Genomic DNA, 17,827 nt, shown 5'->3' on the forward strand with positions numbered 1-17,827 from the left:
TTTCTACATATTAAGATGTTTTGCTTGAATGAAATTAAACAATAGCATGTTTTACAATTAGCAGAAAAACACAATTCTCTATTTCATGAAACAGAAACCAGGTTTTGAAACACCAGTTAATAAAGATGGCCAACAACTTAAAATTCAAGGAAATTATTTCTAGCTAATTGAATTTTTTATTTCTAATCAAGAAGTTTTTAATAATTTCAAATGTTCTTGATCACTATATTAACAATGAACTTTTACACTTTGAAATTCACAACTTTTAATGCTTTATCACGGATGAGCTCAGGCACTTTATTTCTTCAAGGCACTAATTTCTCCCCCTTTTCCACATCCCTTGCCACCTTCCAGATATTTCATTGCACATTACATCCTCCACAGAGTGTGATCCAGAGAAAAATATGATAAAAATCTAAGTTCCTAAGCTTCGAGTAAGGGACCAGTGACAGCACCAGGGTCACGTACAGGAATTTTGAGAGGATGAGCATTGGAAAGCAGTCAATGTGGGCTCCAGAGTGAGGGAGAGGAATGTTAAAAGCAAAATCACATTTTTCTTCACTAATTAACCAGTGAACTTTAGATAACAAACTATCTTAAATTCAATTTTCTTATCTAGAATCAAATATAAATGAATAACAACAGTACCTATTCCAATGGATTGTTATAAAAATTAGGACACGCCAAGGGAAAACATTCAGCACATACTAAATTCTCAATAAAGTTGAGTTATTACTGTTATTTAAAAAATTGTTATCTTTAACTAAAAACCTTATCAGTATCACATAGTTCTCTAGGCACTGTAAGGCATTGGAATGAATTCATTGACGTTACATTCTATTCTGTTCAGACTACAGTGTATACATATCCAGAAGGAGTATAAAAATTTTAAATATGCAAACTGCTTGGTCACAAACATAGATCTTTTTTAAATAAAGGATTCATTGTAACTAATACTAGAGACAAATATAGGAATGATTAGTTCCCTTTTGCCTGGAAAATTAACGTGAATCTCATTCTCACTGTTATGCTTAGGAATAAAGCAGTAATTATCTAATATGCATAAAAAACCTCTCTGAGAAGGTTCACATTAAAGAAGCCTGCCCAATTCTATTTTACCAAACATCTCCCAAATATATTTGACCAGAGATCCCATCTTTTCGACTAATACCTATTAACAAACTTCAGAACCAACACTCTGAAGAGCAGCAGCAGGAAATGAAGCCAGTGCATCCACTCTTCCCACAGTCCGCTTCAGTGCAGGCCTGCGCCACTCTCAGCTGGGCTACTAATCTCCTAATTTGCTCCCATCTTTGAAGTTTAAAGCATAAGTCCCTTCAGAGACTGCCTATCACCTACAGTGAGAGCCTGAAAGCTACAGCTCATGAGTCAACTCCAGCCCACTGGCTGTTTTGGTAAATAAAATTTTATCGGAACACAGCCAGGTTCATTCACTAATGTATTGTCTGTGGCTGCTTTTGTGCTACACTAGCAGAGTTGAGTCGTTGAAACATGGACCATACGGCCTGCAGAGCCTAAAATATTTCATATCTGGCCCTTTATAGTACAAGTTTGCCAACCCATGATCCACAAGGTGAATTCCCTAGCTGACACACAGGGATTTCAAGACCTGTCTCCTGCTACCTCTGCCAGCCTCATATCCTGCCACTCCCTTCCCTCATGCTTCTTGCCCCAGAAAAAGATAATCTATAGTTTCACACATACACCTATCATAATTTTAATGCTTTTGTACCTACAGACTATCTCCTCTGCCAGAAACATCCTGATCGTATGTCTGCTAAACTCTTCCTCATCTTCCAAATCCTAGATCAGACTTCATCTGATCTGGACAGCCGTCTACTGCCCTCAGTCAGCCTCACCATCAGCCATCCTCTCCATACTATTTTTCCATCTTGTACACTTTGCACTCTAAACTGTTATTTGTTTATATATCATTTTCCTTTACTAGAATTTGACTCCCATAAGTATTAATATTTCAATCCCTTGCACCTGGAAGATCGTAGGCATTCAATAAATATTTGCTGAATGACTACTGAATAAAAAGCTATGTGCTGATTTTCCAACCCTAAGAGGTTACAAATGGAAAGCTCCTATAAAGTTGAAGGCAATTCACTAACGGGACACAGTGTAACACAGTGGTTAAAGTAACTACTCCAGGGTCCTTTAGCAAAGACGACATCACCCTAACCCTCATGATTCTCCCCATCTATACGATGAATATTAACAGTACCTATCCCACTATTGTGAGAATTGATCATATGTAAATGCTTAGCATTCTGCTTGGTACTGTAAACACACAGTAAATAAAAGTCCTCATGGTGATGGTGCTGGTGATACTGGTGGTAGTAGTGGTGGTTATTGACCAGCCTCTACAGGAAGCACATAACTATTGAAGCCATTTGAAAGTAAAAGAATGCTCCTTAAAAGGCTTACAAAAGTAGACATTCAATGTTCCGCATTAACTACTGCTCTTTTCCTGACAACTTTACTTTTGCTTTCATGGTTGTTATTGAGAGGTTTCAACAAAAATGAAGAAAAGATAGCAATATTTATTGAGCATCAAGTACATATCAGCCCCTTCCAGGGACTTTCATTAAATTTAACTGTGTATAATCTCTCCTTTTTCACTATCTCCATTTGAAATGGAAACATCTCCTATGCCTCGTAAGCAAGTGACAGAACCAGACTCCAGAAATATACAGGTAAAACTACAGTTCCTCTCAAAGGTAAAACTATACCCCCAAAGGTTAAGATATTCTTCCTCCACTTCAGATAATCACGCAAAAGCTGGTGATCTATACATCATGGAATGGAGATAAGCCAACAATTAAGCCTTCATTCAAAGATTTCTTTATGAAGGAGGAAACAGACCATAAATTATTGGTGTAGTTATTTATTAAATAGAAGAATATATCTCAAAGTATTAATTTACAATAAATTGTAGAATGTTATAGCAAACTAAACATTAAGTCATGGTGCTAAAGCTCCTAAGAGGCATAATACACTGACCTTGTGTTCGGTGGGATCGAATAATACTCATGGAGCTAATCCAGTCTGGTGATATCTTTGATACTAAGGAGTATAATACTTCAAGGCTGGTAGCATCCACAACAAGGATTTCAGGGTAATGTCCGTGGCATAAAAGCCTTCCTTCTCGCTGATTCCCAACAGAGAACTGGTAGAACTACATTCATGCCAAAAGGAAAAAGATTTCTGAGTGTTCTCCTTTAATTTATATACTTGATTAATATGCATTCATCAAGGTTACTACAATATTCTCCTAAAGCTCAACTTCTTCAGTAAGAATTTTAGATATTTACCAAATGGTATATATTATATGGGTGTATGTGCACACATATATATTAAGTTATACTAATATTTTTAAATAGCTAACAAAAATTATTTTCCTAACATCTTATCCTCCCTTTTGAACTATTTTGAAACAGAATTCATGATAATTGTTTTTATCCCCCTCTAGCATCTAAAACAGAACTGTTGAATAAATTAATAAAACACCTGAATAAAATCAGCTTTACAAATCACATCAAAAGGGAAACTCAGGTGGGTCACAAAAATAACATGAATTTTAAATTAGTAGAAATAGGGACATATAGGCTTATAATTACTAGTTATGCAAATACAATTTAGAAGCATGATTGATGTTCAAACATAATCAGGGCCTCAGCTTCCTTATATGTAAAATGACATACTCCTATTTAATATGTAAGTGTGTCAGGAGGACTAAATCAAACACAATACAAGAAATGCCTACACCGTATCTGCTCAATAAATGTGAGTTACCTTCTCTTCCTTTCCCATTGAAACCATAATTGATCATATTTTTAATATAATTCATAATTTTCCCAACACTCAACACAGTAAACAATTAGTAAACTGAAGTACAGAGAATTAGACAGCTATGAAAAAGTAAAAACAAATACCAGGAATGTAAATCAGAAATTACAAATTCCTGTGTAACACCATACATATTAAGACAGGCGTATGAAACGGTCATGTCTTCTGAAGAGTTGGAAAGTTTTCAAAATACATGTTCAAGGACCAACTGCATGCGCAATAAAAAAGATACGGTCCAAAAAGTAGGTCAATTTGTGTCAATCACAAGTGGAATCACAAAGGCTTTTGCCAGGAAGAATTCCATTATTTAAGACCAAGAGCATTTTCCCAATTAGTGAAGGGGCTCTCACTTGGGTAACCAAGGTAGCCCAGAACAGCAGAAACAGCAGCAATTTGCTTGCCCTTTATCTTTCCCCATTAGTCTCCTCTCCTTTCTTACCCTTCCCAACGGTACCATCCTATGAGGAATACTTTTACCACTTCAATTCTAGTTTACTCGTCCTATTACTACTACCCACCATTTTTCATCTAAAAATATAGGCTCAATGTTTTAAAAATATTTTAAATTATACACTTATAATAGTTTGTGCTTAGAGTCACAGAAATAGATACTAACCTGTATGCCAGTATGTGTGCAAGCTAATTTTGTAAATTCAATACATCTGCCATCACTTACATCCCAGAGGCACATCTCTCTATAACACAAAATAATGGTCAGCTTTGAATGTGACTTTTTAAAGCACCATTCAACTTTGTCACAGTGATTTAAAATTAATCTTCCATTAAAACTAATATATATCAGAAAAAGTAGCATACAGTCACTACTGTTGTTCATCAAAATTGCCAGTCCTCCCTCCCACCCTCCTAACACCCCTTCCAAACTGCCCACCCCCCACCACATTCCACATCCTTTCTAGGCCCATAGTAAGACTGCATTTCCTGGTTCCCCTGTGGTTAGTGAAGTCTTGTAAGTAGTTCTGGCCAGAACCAATGCAAGGCTTTCCAGAGCTCTGTTCCAGAGACTGGCTGCTTCACACAGAGGTTGCTCCCTCACTCTGAACCTCAAAGTAAGGATAACAGTGAAGCAGAGTAGAGGCCTCAAGTGACACATGAGGGACAAGGGACAAAAACAAGAAATAAAATTCTAATTTAAACTACTGAGATTTTATATTTGTCATCCAGGTAGCTAGAGAATTTCAAACTGCAAAAAACAAAAGTTAAAGTCAAGTGAATTCCAAACTTTTACAACTAAAATACAAGCTTCCAGTTTTCATGCTGTATTTATTGTAATTTTACTGAATGCATACAAAAAAAACTAGATATAAGATTGACAGATATCACATTGAAAATGAGAAATGTCAACATGCCTTGTCCATTGAAGAAATACATTTAACAGAAAAAAACTAATAAAATGCAATGATCCTGATATTATTAGGGTTTTCTTTAAGATACCACTTTCTATATCTCACATGGTATTATAGAAGACAATTTGTCAAAGACCATTCAATTTAGAATATACATTCTAATGGGAATTATCCTTTAATTCACCAACAGCTATTATATTTTTAGCTTATGCTGCTTCTTTTTGTTCCAATGAATTATACAAGGTTCTCTTCAGTGGGGAGAACAACTTCTGTTTTGTTTTGCTTTTTTGAGACAGGGTCTCACTGTGTCACCCAGGCTGGAGTGCAGTGGCACAATCACAGCTCATTATAGCCTCAATCTCCTGGGTTCAGGTGATCCTATCACCTCAGCCTCCTGAGTAGCTCAGACTACAGGTGCACACCATCGTGCCCGGATAGCTCTTGTATTTCTTGTAGAGACAGGGTTTTGACATGTTGCTCAGGCTGGTCTCAAACTTCTGTGCTCAAGTGATCCGCCCATCTCAGCCTCCCAAAGTGTTAGGATTACAGGAGTGAGCCACCACACATAGCACCAATTTCTTATATAATTCTCTTCAAGTTCCCCAACTTTCTTCAATAGCATATTGTGTAAATATATATAATTTTCTAAGCACCAAAAAATGTTTTTAAAACTTTTTTAAAATCTTTTTAAACATTTAATAACATTGGGCCCTACAATTACTGTGCAATAACCTGCCTCTCGAAGGCGAGCTGCATTCTGAGACTTCGGAACACAAATAGTTATGTTAGTGTATTAATACATATCCATATAATTTCATGAACTTTTTCATGGCATCATCTTCAAAATTTATGCTAGTCTAGCATCATTTAGGTTTTTAAAAGGAAATCTCAAAGTTGTCTGGCAACTCAGTAAAAACAACATGGAGATGAATGATCGCGCTTTAACTTTTATAGTATTCTGAGTTCCTGAAAAGCAAACCGAAGGACGTAATCATAAATTACCATCAAATATTATAAAATCATTAACACAGGTAAAATTTACATCCCTAAAATCAGATTTTCAATATCTACCTTTAGACAATAAAAAGCATTTATTTAGGAGATATTCTAAAAGAAAAAAAAAATACTAGTTTTTTTTTATAATTAGTTATTATAGCGCTAGTTATAAAGACTCACGAGAAAACCAGGCAAATGAGAAAATACTTACCCACTTTCAGATGCACTCACAATATACTGTTTGTCACTGGAAGCACAAGCTTTCGACAAACAAGTGATTGACGCTGTATGACCAAACAAAAGTGCTCGAGGATTAATCTAGAAATGCAAAAATATGCTAGTTTAAGTACCGAACTTAAAAATTAATCTTTTATTTGAGTGCCAGCTTAGCCACAGTGCAATAGAAGAATAGGTAGACTGCTAAGGTTTTTTATTCTAGCCCGTGGCTCTTGCACAGCACTGCTGGAGCTACCTGCGAGAACTTCTAGCCCTGAAAGGAAGGACACAGGCCTGGCTGGCTTCGCTACTGGCTGACCGTAGAGACCCAGGGCCTTAAACAAATAAAGGCAGTAGTCGGGAGTGGTTACAACAGGCCTTAAGCAAAACCTAGTGCTATGCTGGCTTCAGGGCTGACCCAGAACAATACTAGTGAAGGTGGCCACAGGGTTGCTTGTGTCATTCCACCCCCTGGTCCAAGTGGTTCAAAACAGAGAGAGAGACTCCATTTGTTTGGGGGAAAGGATGAAAAGAGAACAGCCTCTGCCTGGTAAGCCAGAGAATTGTCCCGAATCTTGTCCAAGACCATCAAGGCGGTATCTGTACGAGTCTGCAAGAACCACAGTGCTGCCGGGCGCAGTGGCTCACGTCTGTGATCCCAGCACTTTAGGAGGCTGAGGTGGGCAGATCATGAGGTCTCAGGAGTTCAAGACCAGCGTGACCAACATGGTGAAACCTCATCTCTACCAAAAATACAAAAATTAGCCAGGCATGGTGGTGGACACCTGTATTCCCAGCTACTCAGAAGGCTGAGGCAGAAGGATCACTTGAACCCGGGAGGCAGAGGTTGCAGTGAGCCAACATCGCTCCACTGCACTCCAGCCTGGGCGACAGAGTGAGACTCCATCTCAAAAAAAAAAAAAACCAAGTGTTACTGGGCTTGGGGCTCCCTGAAAGCAGATACAGCTTAGAACACAACACCCAAGTCCTTTCGAATATCTGGAAAGCATTCCCAAGAAGGACAGGTACAAACAAGTCCAGACAGTGAAGAATACAATAAATACTTAATTCTTCCATGGCCAGACAAGACAAACATCAACAAATATTAAGACAATCCAGGAAAACATGACTTCACCAAATGAATGAAATAAGGTGACAGGGACCAATCCTGGAGAAACAAATATGTGACCATTCAGACAGATAATTCAAAATAGGGTTTGAATTCTGTTTTGAGAAAACTCAAAAGAAATTCAAGATAACATAGAGAAAGAATTCAGAGTTCTATCAGATAAATTTAAGAAAGAGATTGAAATAATAAAAAAGAATCTGGCAGAAATTCTGAAGTTGAAAATGCAATTGGCATACTGAAGAATATATCAGAGTCTTTTTTTTTTGAGACGGAGTCTCGCTCTGTCACCCAGGCTGGAGTGCGGTGGTGCTATCTCGGCTCACTGCAAGCTCCGCCTCCTGGGTTCACGCTATTCTCCTGCCTCAGCCTCCCAAGCAGCTGGGACTACAGGCGCACGCTACCATGCCATTTGTATTTTTAGTAGAGACGGGGTTTCACCATGTTAGCCAGGATGGTCTCAATCTCCTGACCTTGTGATCCACCTGTCTCGGCCTCCCAAAGTGCTGGAATTATGGGAGTGAGCCACTACGTCCAGCCATATCAGAGTCTTCTAATAGCAGAATTGATCAAGTAGAGAAAAGAAATAGTGAGCTTGAAGATGGCCTATTTGAAAACACACAAAGGAAACAAAAGAAAAAAGACTAAAAAGGAATGAAGCATGCCTACAGGATCTAGAAAAATAGCTTTAAAAGGGCAAATCTATGAGTTACTGGTCATAAAGAGGAGGAAGAGAAGGAGATAGGGGTAGAAAGTTTACACAAAGGAATAAAAACAAAGAATTCCCAAATTCCCAAATCTAGAGAAATTCCCAAATCTAGAGAAAGATATAAATATCCAAGTACTTATAGAACACCAAGCAAATTTAACCCAAAGATGACTACTTCACAGTATTTAATAATCAAACTCCCAGAGGTCAAGGATAAAGAAAGAATCCTTAAAGCAACAAGAGAAGAAACACAACATACACTGGGCCAGGCACAGTGGCTCATGCCTAAAATCCCAGCACCCTGCGAGGCCCAAGGTAGATGAATCACTTGAGGCCAGGAGTTTGAGACCAGCCTGGGCAAAATGGCAAAACCCCATCTCTACTAAAAATACAAAAATTAGCCAGGTGTGGTGGCACATATCTGTAGTGCCAGCTACTTGGGAGGTTGAGGCACAGGAATTGCTGGAACCCAGGAGGCAGAGGTTGCAGTAAGTTGAGATCACACCACTGCACTTCAGCCTGGGCAACAGAGAAAGACTCTGTCTTAAAACAAACAAACAATGGAGCTCCAACACGTCTGGAACCAGACTTTTCAGTGGAAATGTTACAGGCCAGGGGAGAGTGGCATGACATATTTAAAGTACCAAAGGAAAGAATAGTAAATCCAGCAAAAACATCCCTCAAGCATGAAAGAGAAATAAAGACTTTCTAGACAAACAAAAGCTGAGGGATTTCATCAATCCTAGACCTATCCTACAAGAAATGCTAAAGGGAGTACTTCAGTCAGAAAGAAAAGGATGTCAGTGAGCATCTGAAGATACAAACTCACCAGTAATAGTAAGTACACAGAAAAAACACAGAATATTGCAACACTGTAACTATGTTGTGTAAACTACTCTTAAGTAGAAAGAGTAAATGAAACAATAAAAAATAACCACAATGTTTCAAGACACAAGACAGTACAATAAGATATAAGTAGTAACAATAAAAAGTTAAAAAGCTGCCAGGGCCATGTGCGGTGGCTCAAGCCTGTAATCCCAGCACTTTGGGAGGCCGAGGCGGGCGGATCACGAGGTCAGGAGATCGAGACCATCCTGGCTAACACAATGAAACCCCGTCTCCACTAAAAAAAAAAATACAAAAAAATTAGCCGGGCGTGGTGGCGGCGCCTGTAGTCCCAGCTACTCGGGAGGCTGAGGCAGGAGAATGGCGCGAACCCGGGAGGCGGAGCTTGCAGTGAGCCGAGATCGCGCCACTGCACTCCAGCCTGGGCGACAGAGCGAGACTCCGCCTCAAAAAAAAAAAAAAAAAAAAAAAAAAAAAGCTGCCAGGCCCCTGGCTCATGCCGGTAATTCCAGCACTTAGCGGGACATAGTGACATGGACCTGTAGTCCCAGATACTCGGGAGGCTGAGGTGGCAGGACTGCTTGAGCCCAGGAAGACAAGGTTGCAGTGAGCCAAGGTCATGCCACTACACTCCAGCTTGGGTGAGAGTGGGACCCTGTCTCCCCCCCAAAAAAAAAAAGTTAAAAAGCAAGGGGAGGAAGTTAAGGTGTAGAGTCTTTATTAGTTGTCCTTGTTTGTTTGTGTTTATGCAAATAGTGTTAAGTTATTATCAGCTTAAAATAATGGGTTATAAGATAGTATCTGCAAGCCTCATGGTAATCTCAAATCAAAAAACATACAATGGATACATAAAAAATAAAAAGCAAGAAAATAAATCGTATCACCAGAGTAAGTCACCATCACTGAAAAGGAAGACCTGAAGGAAATAAAGAACAAAAACAAGAAAGCAAAAAACAAAATAGCAGAAATAAGTCCTTACTTAGCAAAAACAACAAGGACTTACCAATAATAACACTGAATGTAAACGGACTAACCTCTCCGATCAAAAGTCAGAGTGGCTGAATGGATGAAAAAACCAGACCCAATGATCTCTTGCCTACAAGAAACACACTTCACCTGTAAAAACACACACAGACTGAAAATAAAATGAAAAAAGATATTCCATGCCAATGGAAACCTAAGAAAAGCAGGAATAGATACACTTATATCAGACAAAATAGGACTTCAAGACAAAAACTATAAGAAGAGACAAAGAAGGTCACTATATAATGACAAAGGAGTCAATTCAGCAAGAGGGTATAACAATTTTAAATATATATGCACCCAGCACCAGAGCACCCAGATATATAAAGCAAACATTATTAGAGCTAACAAGAGAGAGAAGTCCCAATACAATAATAGCTGGGTGTAGTGGTGTGCACCTGTAGACCCAGCTACTCAAGAGGCTGAGGCAGGAGGATCACTTGAACCTGGGAGATCAAGGCTGCAGTAAGCTATCATTGCACCCCAGCCTGGGCAACAGAGTGAGACCTTATCTCAACAAAAAAATAAAAATAATAAAAATAAAAGTGAAAGACTAGATGTTCTTCCTCTGCTAAGATTAGGAACGAAACAAGGATGTCCACTCTTGCCACTTCTATTCAACATTGTTATGGAGGTGTCATCCAGGAATGTTAGGCAAAAAAATGAAATAAAAGGCATCCCTATTGGAAAGCAAAAACTAGAACTATCTCTATTCAAGAATGACATTATCTTGTATGCAGAAATTCCTAAAGGATCCACTAAAAACTATTAGAAGTAATAAGTCCAATAAGGTTATAAGATACAAGATGAACAAACAAACTCAAATGTATTTCTATACACCAGCAATGAAAAATCTGAAAAGAAAATAAATTGAACAATTCTATATCTAATAGATTCAAAAAATAAAATTATTTGAAATAAATTTAATAAAAGTAATACAAACCTTATATTCTGAAAACTACAAAATATCGCTGTAAAAAAACTAAAGATCTAAATAAATGAAATGTATTCAATGTTCGCAGGTCAGCAAAACTGGATATTGTTAAAATAGCAATACTCTCCAAACTGATCTGCTGAGTCAACATATTCCCTATTAAAGCCCCAACTGACTTGTTTGTAGAAATTGACAAGCTGATTCTAAAATTCATATGGAAATTCAAGGGATGCCACCGAAACAATCTTGAAAAAGAAGAGCAATACTGGAGGACTCACATATCTGGATTTCAAAACTTAATATAAAATAGTAATTAAGACAGTGGGTATCTAAAACAACAGTAATTAGGACAGTGAGTACAGACATCTAGAGGATATAGACAAGAACACACACACAGAACCATAAAATAGAATTGAGAGTCCAGATAGAAACCCATGACACTTATGGTCAATTGATTTTTCTTAAGAGTCCAATAGCATTCAATAGAGAACAAGTAGTCGTTCTGACAAATAGTGCTAGGATAATTTGATAGCCACACGCAAAAGAATGAAGTCAAGAAATTAACTAACTAAATTAATTAGTTAATTAGTTAACAGAATTAGTATATTAGTTAATTAACAGAAAAATTAACTAATATGGATCGAAGACCTAAATGTAAGAGGTAAAACTAGTATATAAAATTCTTAGAAAAAAACACAGGGATAAATCTTCATGACCTTAGATTTAGCAATGGTTTCTTAGATACGACAACAAAAACATAGGCAAACAAAGGAAAAGGAGATAAACTGAACTTTATCAAACTTAAAATATTATGTGCTTCAAAGAACACAATCAAGAAAGTGAAAAAACAATCGATAAAATGGGAGAAAATAACTGTAAATCTTACATCTGTTAAGGAATTTCTATCTAGAATATATGAAGAATTTTTATGATTCGATAATAAAAAGACAAATAACCCAATTTTAAAATGGGCAAAGGAAAAAATTTTAAGTTAAAAATTTTTCTAATGGGCAAAGATTCTGAATAGATGGTTTGCCAGAGAAGAGATACAAATGGCCAATGAGAACATGAAAAGAAGCTCAACATCTCATTAGCCATCAGGCAATTTCAAACCAAAACCACGAGATACCACTTCATACACAAAATTAGGGCTAGAATCAAAAAGAGAACAGCTATTGATTGACAAGGATGTGGAAAACCTGGAACCCTCATGCACTGCTGATGGGACTGCAAAATGATTCAGTTACTTTGGAAAACAGGCTGGCAGTTCCTTAAATAACCAGTTAAACATAGAGTTACCTACCATATGATCCCACAATTCCACGCTCGGGTGTTTACCTAAGTGCACTGAAAACATGTGTCCACACAAACACTCATACACAAATGTGTAATACTCATAGAAGCATTACTCATAAGGGCCAAAAATAGAAATAATCCAAATGTTCATCCACTGACAAATGAACAAATCAAGTGTGGTATACTTATAACATGAAAAATCATTTGGCCATAAAAAGAAATGAAGTACTGATACATGCTATGATGTGGGTGAACCTTGAAAACATTAAGCTCCATGATAAAAGCCAGTCATAAAAAAACACATGTTATAGTTATATGATTCCATTTATATTAAATGTCCAGAATAAACACGACATTAGTGACAGAAAGTAGATTAGTGGTGGTCTAGGGAGAATGAGTATTAGAAGTCATTTTTTTTTTTAGAGACAGGGTCTCACTCCCATTGCCCAGGCTGGAGTGCAGTGGTGCAAGTAGCCTTGACCGTCTGGGCTCACCTCAGCCTCTGGAGTAGCTGAGACTACAGGTATGCATCACCACGCCCGGCTAGTTTTTCGTATTTTCAGTAGAGATGGGGTTTCACCATGTTGCCCAGGCTGGTCTCAAACTCCTGGACTCAAGCAATCTATCCGCCTTAGCCTCCCAAAGTGCTGGGATTACAGGCGTGAGTCACCATGCCTGGCCCAGGAGGGACATTTAAAGGGTACAGGGTTTGTTTTGGAAGTGATGAAAATGTTCTAAAATTGACCTTGGTAATGGCTGTACAACTTTATGAACACACTAAGAAACATCAAAACGTGCATTTGAAACAGATTAATTGTGTAGTATGTGAATTATATCCCAATAAGGCTATTATCCAAAAAAATTAATTTAAAAAATCACCTTTCTTGACCCCACATTCCATACCAGTTACCACTCCATTTTCTCTTTTTCCCTTGACAACAAATTCCTGGAAAGAGTTGTCAGAGAAAGGAGTTACAAATATGGAAAGGAGAAAAGTAGGATAAATGCTGTGGTGTTATGTTGGAATTAGATGTATCAGTGTGAACGTGTGTGTGTGTGTCCCCAACTCCTATTTCCCTAGCTGTGTCCACTGAGAGCCCTGGAAGCAGAGCATGCTAAGCACTCCATAGTAGCAAGGAATGACAATAAAGGCACAGTCATTTCAAAAATCAATACAACAAAACCTATACTTTGTAAAAAGTTTTGCCCTCTTCAAAGCATTTACCATAGAAGGTTTAAGTGTTTTAAATTTTCTAAAACCTCTTTGGAAAACCTCCTTCAGCATGGGTCATAATCATTTGAAAAATCTTAAATGTAACAAACAGTAAGTCACTTAGGGTAGATATTACAATTGAAAAATGGCCAAAAGTCCTCAGAAGTCAACTCTGATGAATGGTGTAAATAATGAATCTGTATTCTACTAGTTTTAGTCAAAACACATTTTTCAGAAAAATCTATTGTGGGCCCAAAAGTATCATTCGGGGACTATATTATCTTCTAATAAGTAGATTTGTATATCTAAAATGTACAATAGGCATTTCAAATACTCACTTCCAGTTCTACTGAAAGATCCCAGAGACATATTTGTCCATCGTGGCATCCTGTTACGATTGTGGCCCCATCATCTGTTAAAAGTACAGCTGAGATGCAATGTGTGGGCGCTTTTCGGCCCCAAAGAACAATGGGTAGAACAAGGCTGTTTCCTGCCATTGTGTTTTCAAACCTGAAAATGTTACAAAAATTGTCAGATATTACAACATTTCTCTCAAAAACATGTTATATATTTTTGTTATAAAACCAAAAATTTGAAAATAATCATATATTTCTGGGAGTAAATTGCAGCTACTTAAATATTTATTATTTTCAAAAAAATAACTAGTTTATCATAACTCTAGATTCAGGTGCTTACAAAATAATACACAATCAATACCTGTGAAAAGAAAGAAACAACAAAATAATAATAAACAGGTCTTTATCCCAGGCATTTGCAGTTTTTAAAATTTACTAATGAAAGGCCAATGACTTCAATAACTCATATTTACCTAGGACTTCACAGTTTACAAAGCACTTTTATGTATACTATTTCATTTTGATTCTCAAAACAGCCTTTCGAGGTTGGCCTACTAGAAACTGAGGCATAAACATGACCTGCCCTAGGACACGGAACTAGCAAGTCATAAAACTCAAATACAAATCCTGACCTTCGGATCCCAAGTTGTATGCCTCCATTAAAAAAGATAGATCAAACTGTTCTCAGAAAGTCTGGTACACACAGACTGTACTGTACCACTACCACTAGACAATAATTATGGAGAACTTTCCAAGTCCCGGAAATTTTTCTGAACATTGTATGTGTGTGTATAAATATAAGTACATATATAAACTCAACTAATCCTTACAACAAATCAGGAGGTAAACACTATTATCATTCCTTTTTCATAGACAAAGACACCGAGGCACAAAGTGACAAGTGATGGAGCCCAGATCAGAACCCAGGCAGCCTGACTTCAGAACCTGTGGTCTTTCTCACTCTGCTAGGCTACTGATGACAAATGAGGTCTCCAAAACAGTAATAAATAGCAATGCCAAAGAAAAACTCAGTCCTGTTTCACACTGTGCTAAACATTTTCAAAACTTTGTTCAGGGCCGGGCACAGTGGTTCATGCCTGTAATCCCAGCACTTTGGGAGGCCAGGGTGGGTGGATCACCTGAGTCAGGAGTTCAAGACCAGCCTGGCCAACATGGTGAAACCCCATCTCTACTAAAAATACAAAAATTAGCCGGACATGGTGGCGGGTGCCTGTAATCCCAGCTATCTGGGAGGCTTGAACCCGGGAGGAAGAGGTTGCAGTGAGCCAAGATTGCACCATTGCACTTCAGCCTGGGCAACAAGTATGAAGCTTTGTCTCAAAAAAAATTTGCTCGGTGAGAAACCCATTCAACCACACTTACTCCAAACCTGTTATGCCTGAAGGTCATGAATGTCTTTTGTTGTAAACTCTGAACCTTGAGGGAAGAAAAGAATGTCTTCATAAACTCATTTCTCCATTAAAGAAAAAAATGTAGTTTCTGGTGAAGGGATTTAAATTTGAGATACTAATCAATTAACCAGAGCATACTGGAGTGCACCTCTTGCAGGAGAGCACATTTGAGGAAGTATTCCTTAATATAACAAAATTAATATCTAATTGGCAAAACAATATTTAGGGGTTAAAAATTGTGGTTAAAAACTAGATAATAGGAGTTCAGAGAAGTTAGAAAAAGAAGACTGGAATAGTCAAAGAAAGCTGCATAGAAGAGAGGACTCTGATAGATCTCATTAGATACTAGGGGTCACCTACAGCCTGAGAGATGGCCAATCAAAAGGTATAATCATTAAAGATAAAATGAGGCAATGGCCAGGTGCAGTGGCTCACATCTGTAATCCCAGCACCTCGGGAGGCCAAGGTCGGCAGATCACTTGAGGTCAAGAGTACAAGACCAGACTGGCCAACTTGGTGAAACCCCATTTCTAGTGAAAATACACAAATTAGCCAGGCATGGTGACACATGCCTGAAATCCCAGCTACTCGGAAGGCTGAGGCAGGAGAATTGCTTGAACCCAGGAGGCAGAGGTTGCAGTGAGCCAAGATCATGCCACTGCACTCCAGCCTGGGCAACAGAGTGAGATTCTGTCAAGAAAGAAAGAAAGAAAAAGAAAGAAAAGAAAGAAAGGAAAGAAAGGAAAGAAAGGGAAGAAAGGGAAGAAAGGGAAGAAAGGAAGGAAGGAAGGAAGGAAGGAAGGAAGGAAGGAAGGAAGGAAGGAAGGAAGGAAGGAAGGAAGGAAGGAAGAAAGAGAGAGAGAAAGAAAGAAAGAGAAAATGAGGCAAGTAAAAAACTGAATGACACTGGAATGCTTACTAAAAAAAATCTATATTACATCTTTTTTGTTGTTAGAAGCAATAATTTTCAACCCTTTGCTTCCCCAAAAACTTCATCTCTTTTGCTACAAGGGGTATACATTTAAAGAAAATATCAGAAGTCCACGTCTTGTTAGTAAAACCCTATTTGTGTCATGACGGTTTCATAAACTACCATGACACTAACAATTATTTCCATATTCCTATGTGACATTAGAAAATAAAACTAGGCTGGGTTTGGTGGTGCACGCCTGGAATCCGAGCAGGAGGGGAGGTAGAGACAGGTGGATTGCTTGAGCTCTGGAGTTCAAGACCAGCCATCTCTACAAAAAATACAAAAATTAGCCAGGCATGGTGGTGCACTCCTGCAGTCCCAGTTACTTGGGAGGCTGAGGTGGAAGACTCATCATCTGAGCCCAGGAGGTGGAGGCTACAGTGTGCCAAGATTGTGCCACTGCACTCCAGCCTGGGTAACCGAGCGAGACCCTGTCTCAAAAAAAAAAAAAAAGAAAGAAAAATAAGCACAGAACCAATTTTAATAAATTTGGAATATCATATTCCTGGCTGAATGATATATTCAACGGTGACTTTCTCAAAAAAGAGAATCTGGAAGGAGTTAATTTTCCATGGTGACAACACTCAGTTTTAACTTACATCACTAGCTGGGCGTGGTGGCTCACGCCTGTAATCCCAATACTTGGTGAGGCTGGGGCAGGTGGATCATGAGGTCAAGAAATTGAAACCATCCTGGCCAACATGGTGAAACCCCGTCTCTGCTAAAAATACAAAAATTAGCCGGGCATGGTGGTAGGCACCTGTAGTCCCAGCTAATTGGGAGGTTAAGGCAGGAGAATCGCTTGAATCCCGAAGGCAGAGGTTGCAGTGAGCTGAGATCGTGCCACTGCACTCCAGCCTGGCGACAGAGCGACACTTCATCTCAAAAATAAAATAAAATAATAAATTATATCACCAAAGATTTATCTCAAGTAAATAAGTGCTAAACACTGAATACAACATGCTGAGATCTGGAAAGAACACCATTTCTCTAGCTGCTTGGCAACTTGTACTCAGTACATACTCCCTGGCTTAAAGAGAATGTAAACAGGCTCAGGACTATGGAATATAGGGTACTAAATGCCGCAAAACTTTTTTTTTCTAATACCTCAAAAACCTAATAAAAATGAAACTTTAGAAAAGCCACCAGAAGCACTAATGAAATAATGTGAAATAGAGGATAACATGGCTTATGATGATAGAACAGTGTATGCCAATCAAATGCTTCTAGGAAAGACTACCAGCAAATTGGCAACCACATAAACCTAGTTCTAAGCAATGGATCAAAACAAAAACAAAACAAAACAAAACAAAAATGGGCAAATTAGCCAGGACCTAACCATTTAATCAGGTAGATCACAGGAATCTAAGTTTGAATTTCTTTAAAATGAATAACGGATGAGCCAAGACACACTAAACTGCCAACACAAGGAAGTTTTTTAAGGGGAAAAAAGGGCAATGTAAATCCAGAGCATGCAGTTTTTCAGT

The 17,827-nt window shown here is 38.1% G+C and overlaps 1 protein-coding gene across 7 annotated transcripts in view; it reads right to left on the reverse strand.

Annotated features, from left to right (window-relative positions):
* Positions 1-17,827, reverse strand: part of LOC105477091 (WD repeat domain 7) — a 388,969-nt gene that overhangs the window by 351,902 nt on the left and 19,240 nt on the right. For all 7 annotated transcript variants that reach the window (XM_071085283.1, XM_071085280.1, XM_071085278.1 and 4 more), the window contains exons 2-5: positions 13,938-14,109; positions 6,448-6,554; positions 4,493-4,571; positions 3,031-3,205 (exon numbers count right to left, since the gene is read on the reverse strand). In XM_071085283.1, coding sequence (XP_070941384.1) covers positions 3,031-3,205; positions 4,493-4,571; positions 6,448-6,554; positions 13,938-14,096 — 520 coding nt within the window. In that variant the 5' untranslated portion in view covers positions 14,097-14,109. The remainder of the gene's footprint in view (positions 1-3,030; positions 3,206-4,492; positions 4,572-6,447; positions 6,555-13,937; positions 14,110-17,827) is intronic.

Source organism: Macaca nemestrina, chromosome 19 (assembly GCF_043159975.1).
Source record: "Macaca nemestrina isolate mMacNem1 chromosome 19, mMacNem.hap1, whole genome shotgun sequence".
In the NCBI taxonomy this organism is placed as follows: Eukaryota; Metazoa; Chordata; class Mammalia; order Primates; family Cercopithecidae; genus Macaca; species Macaca nemestrina.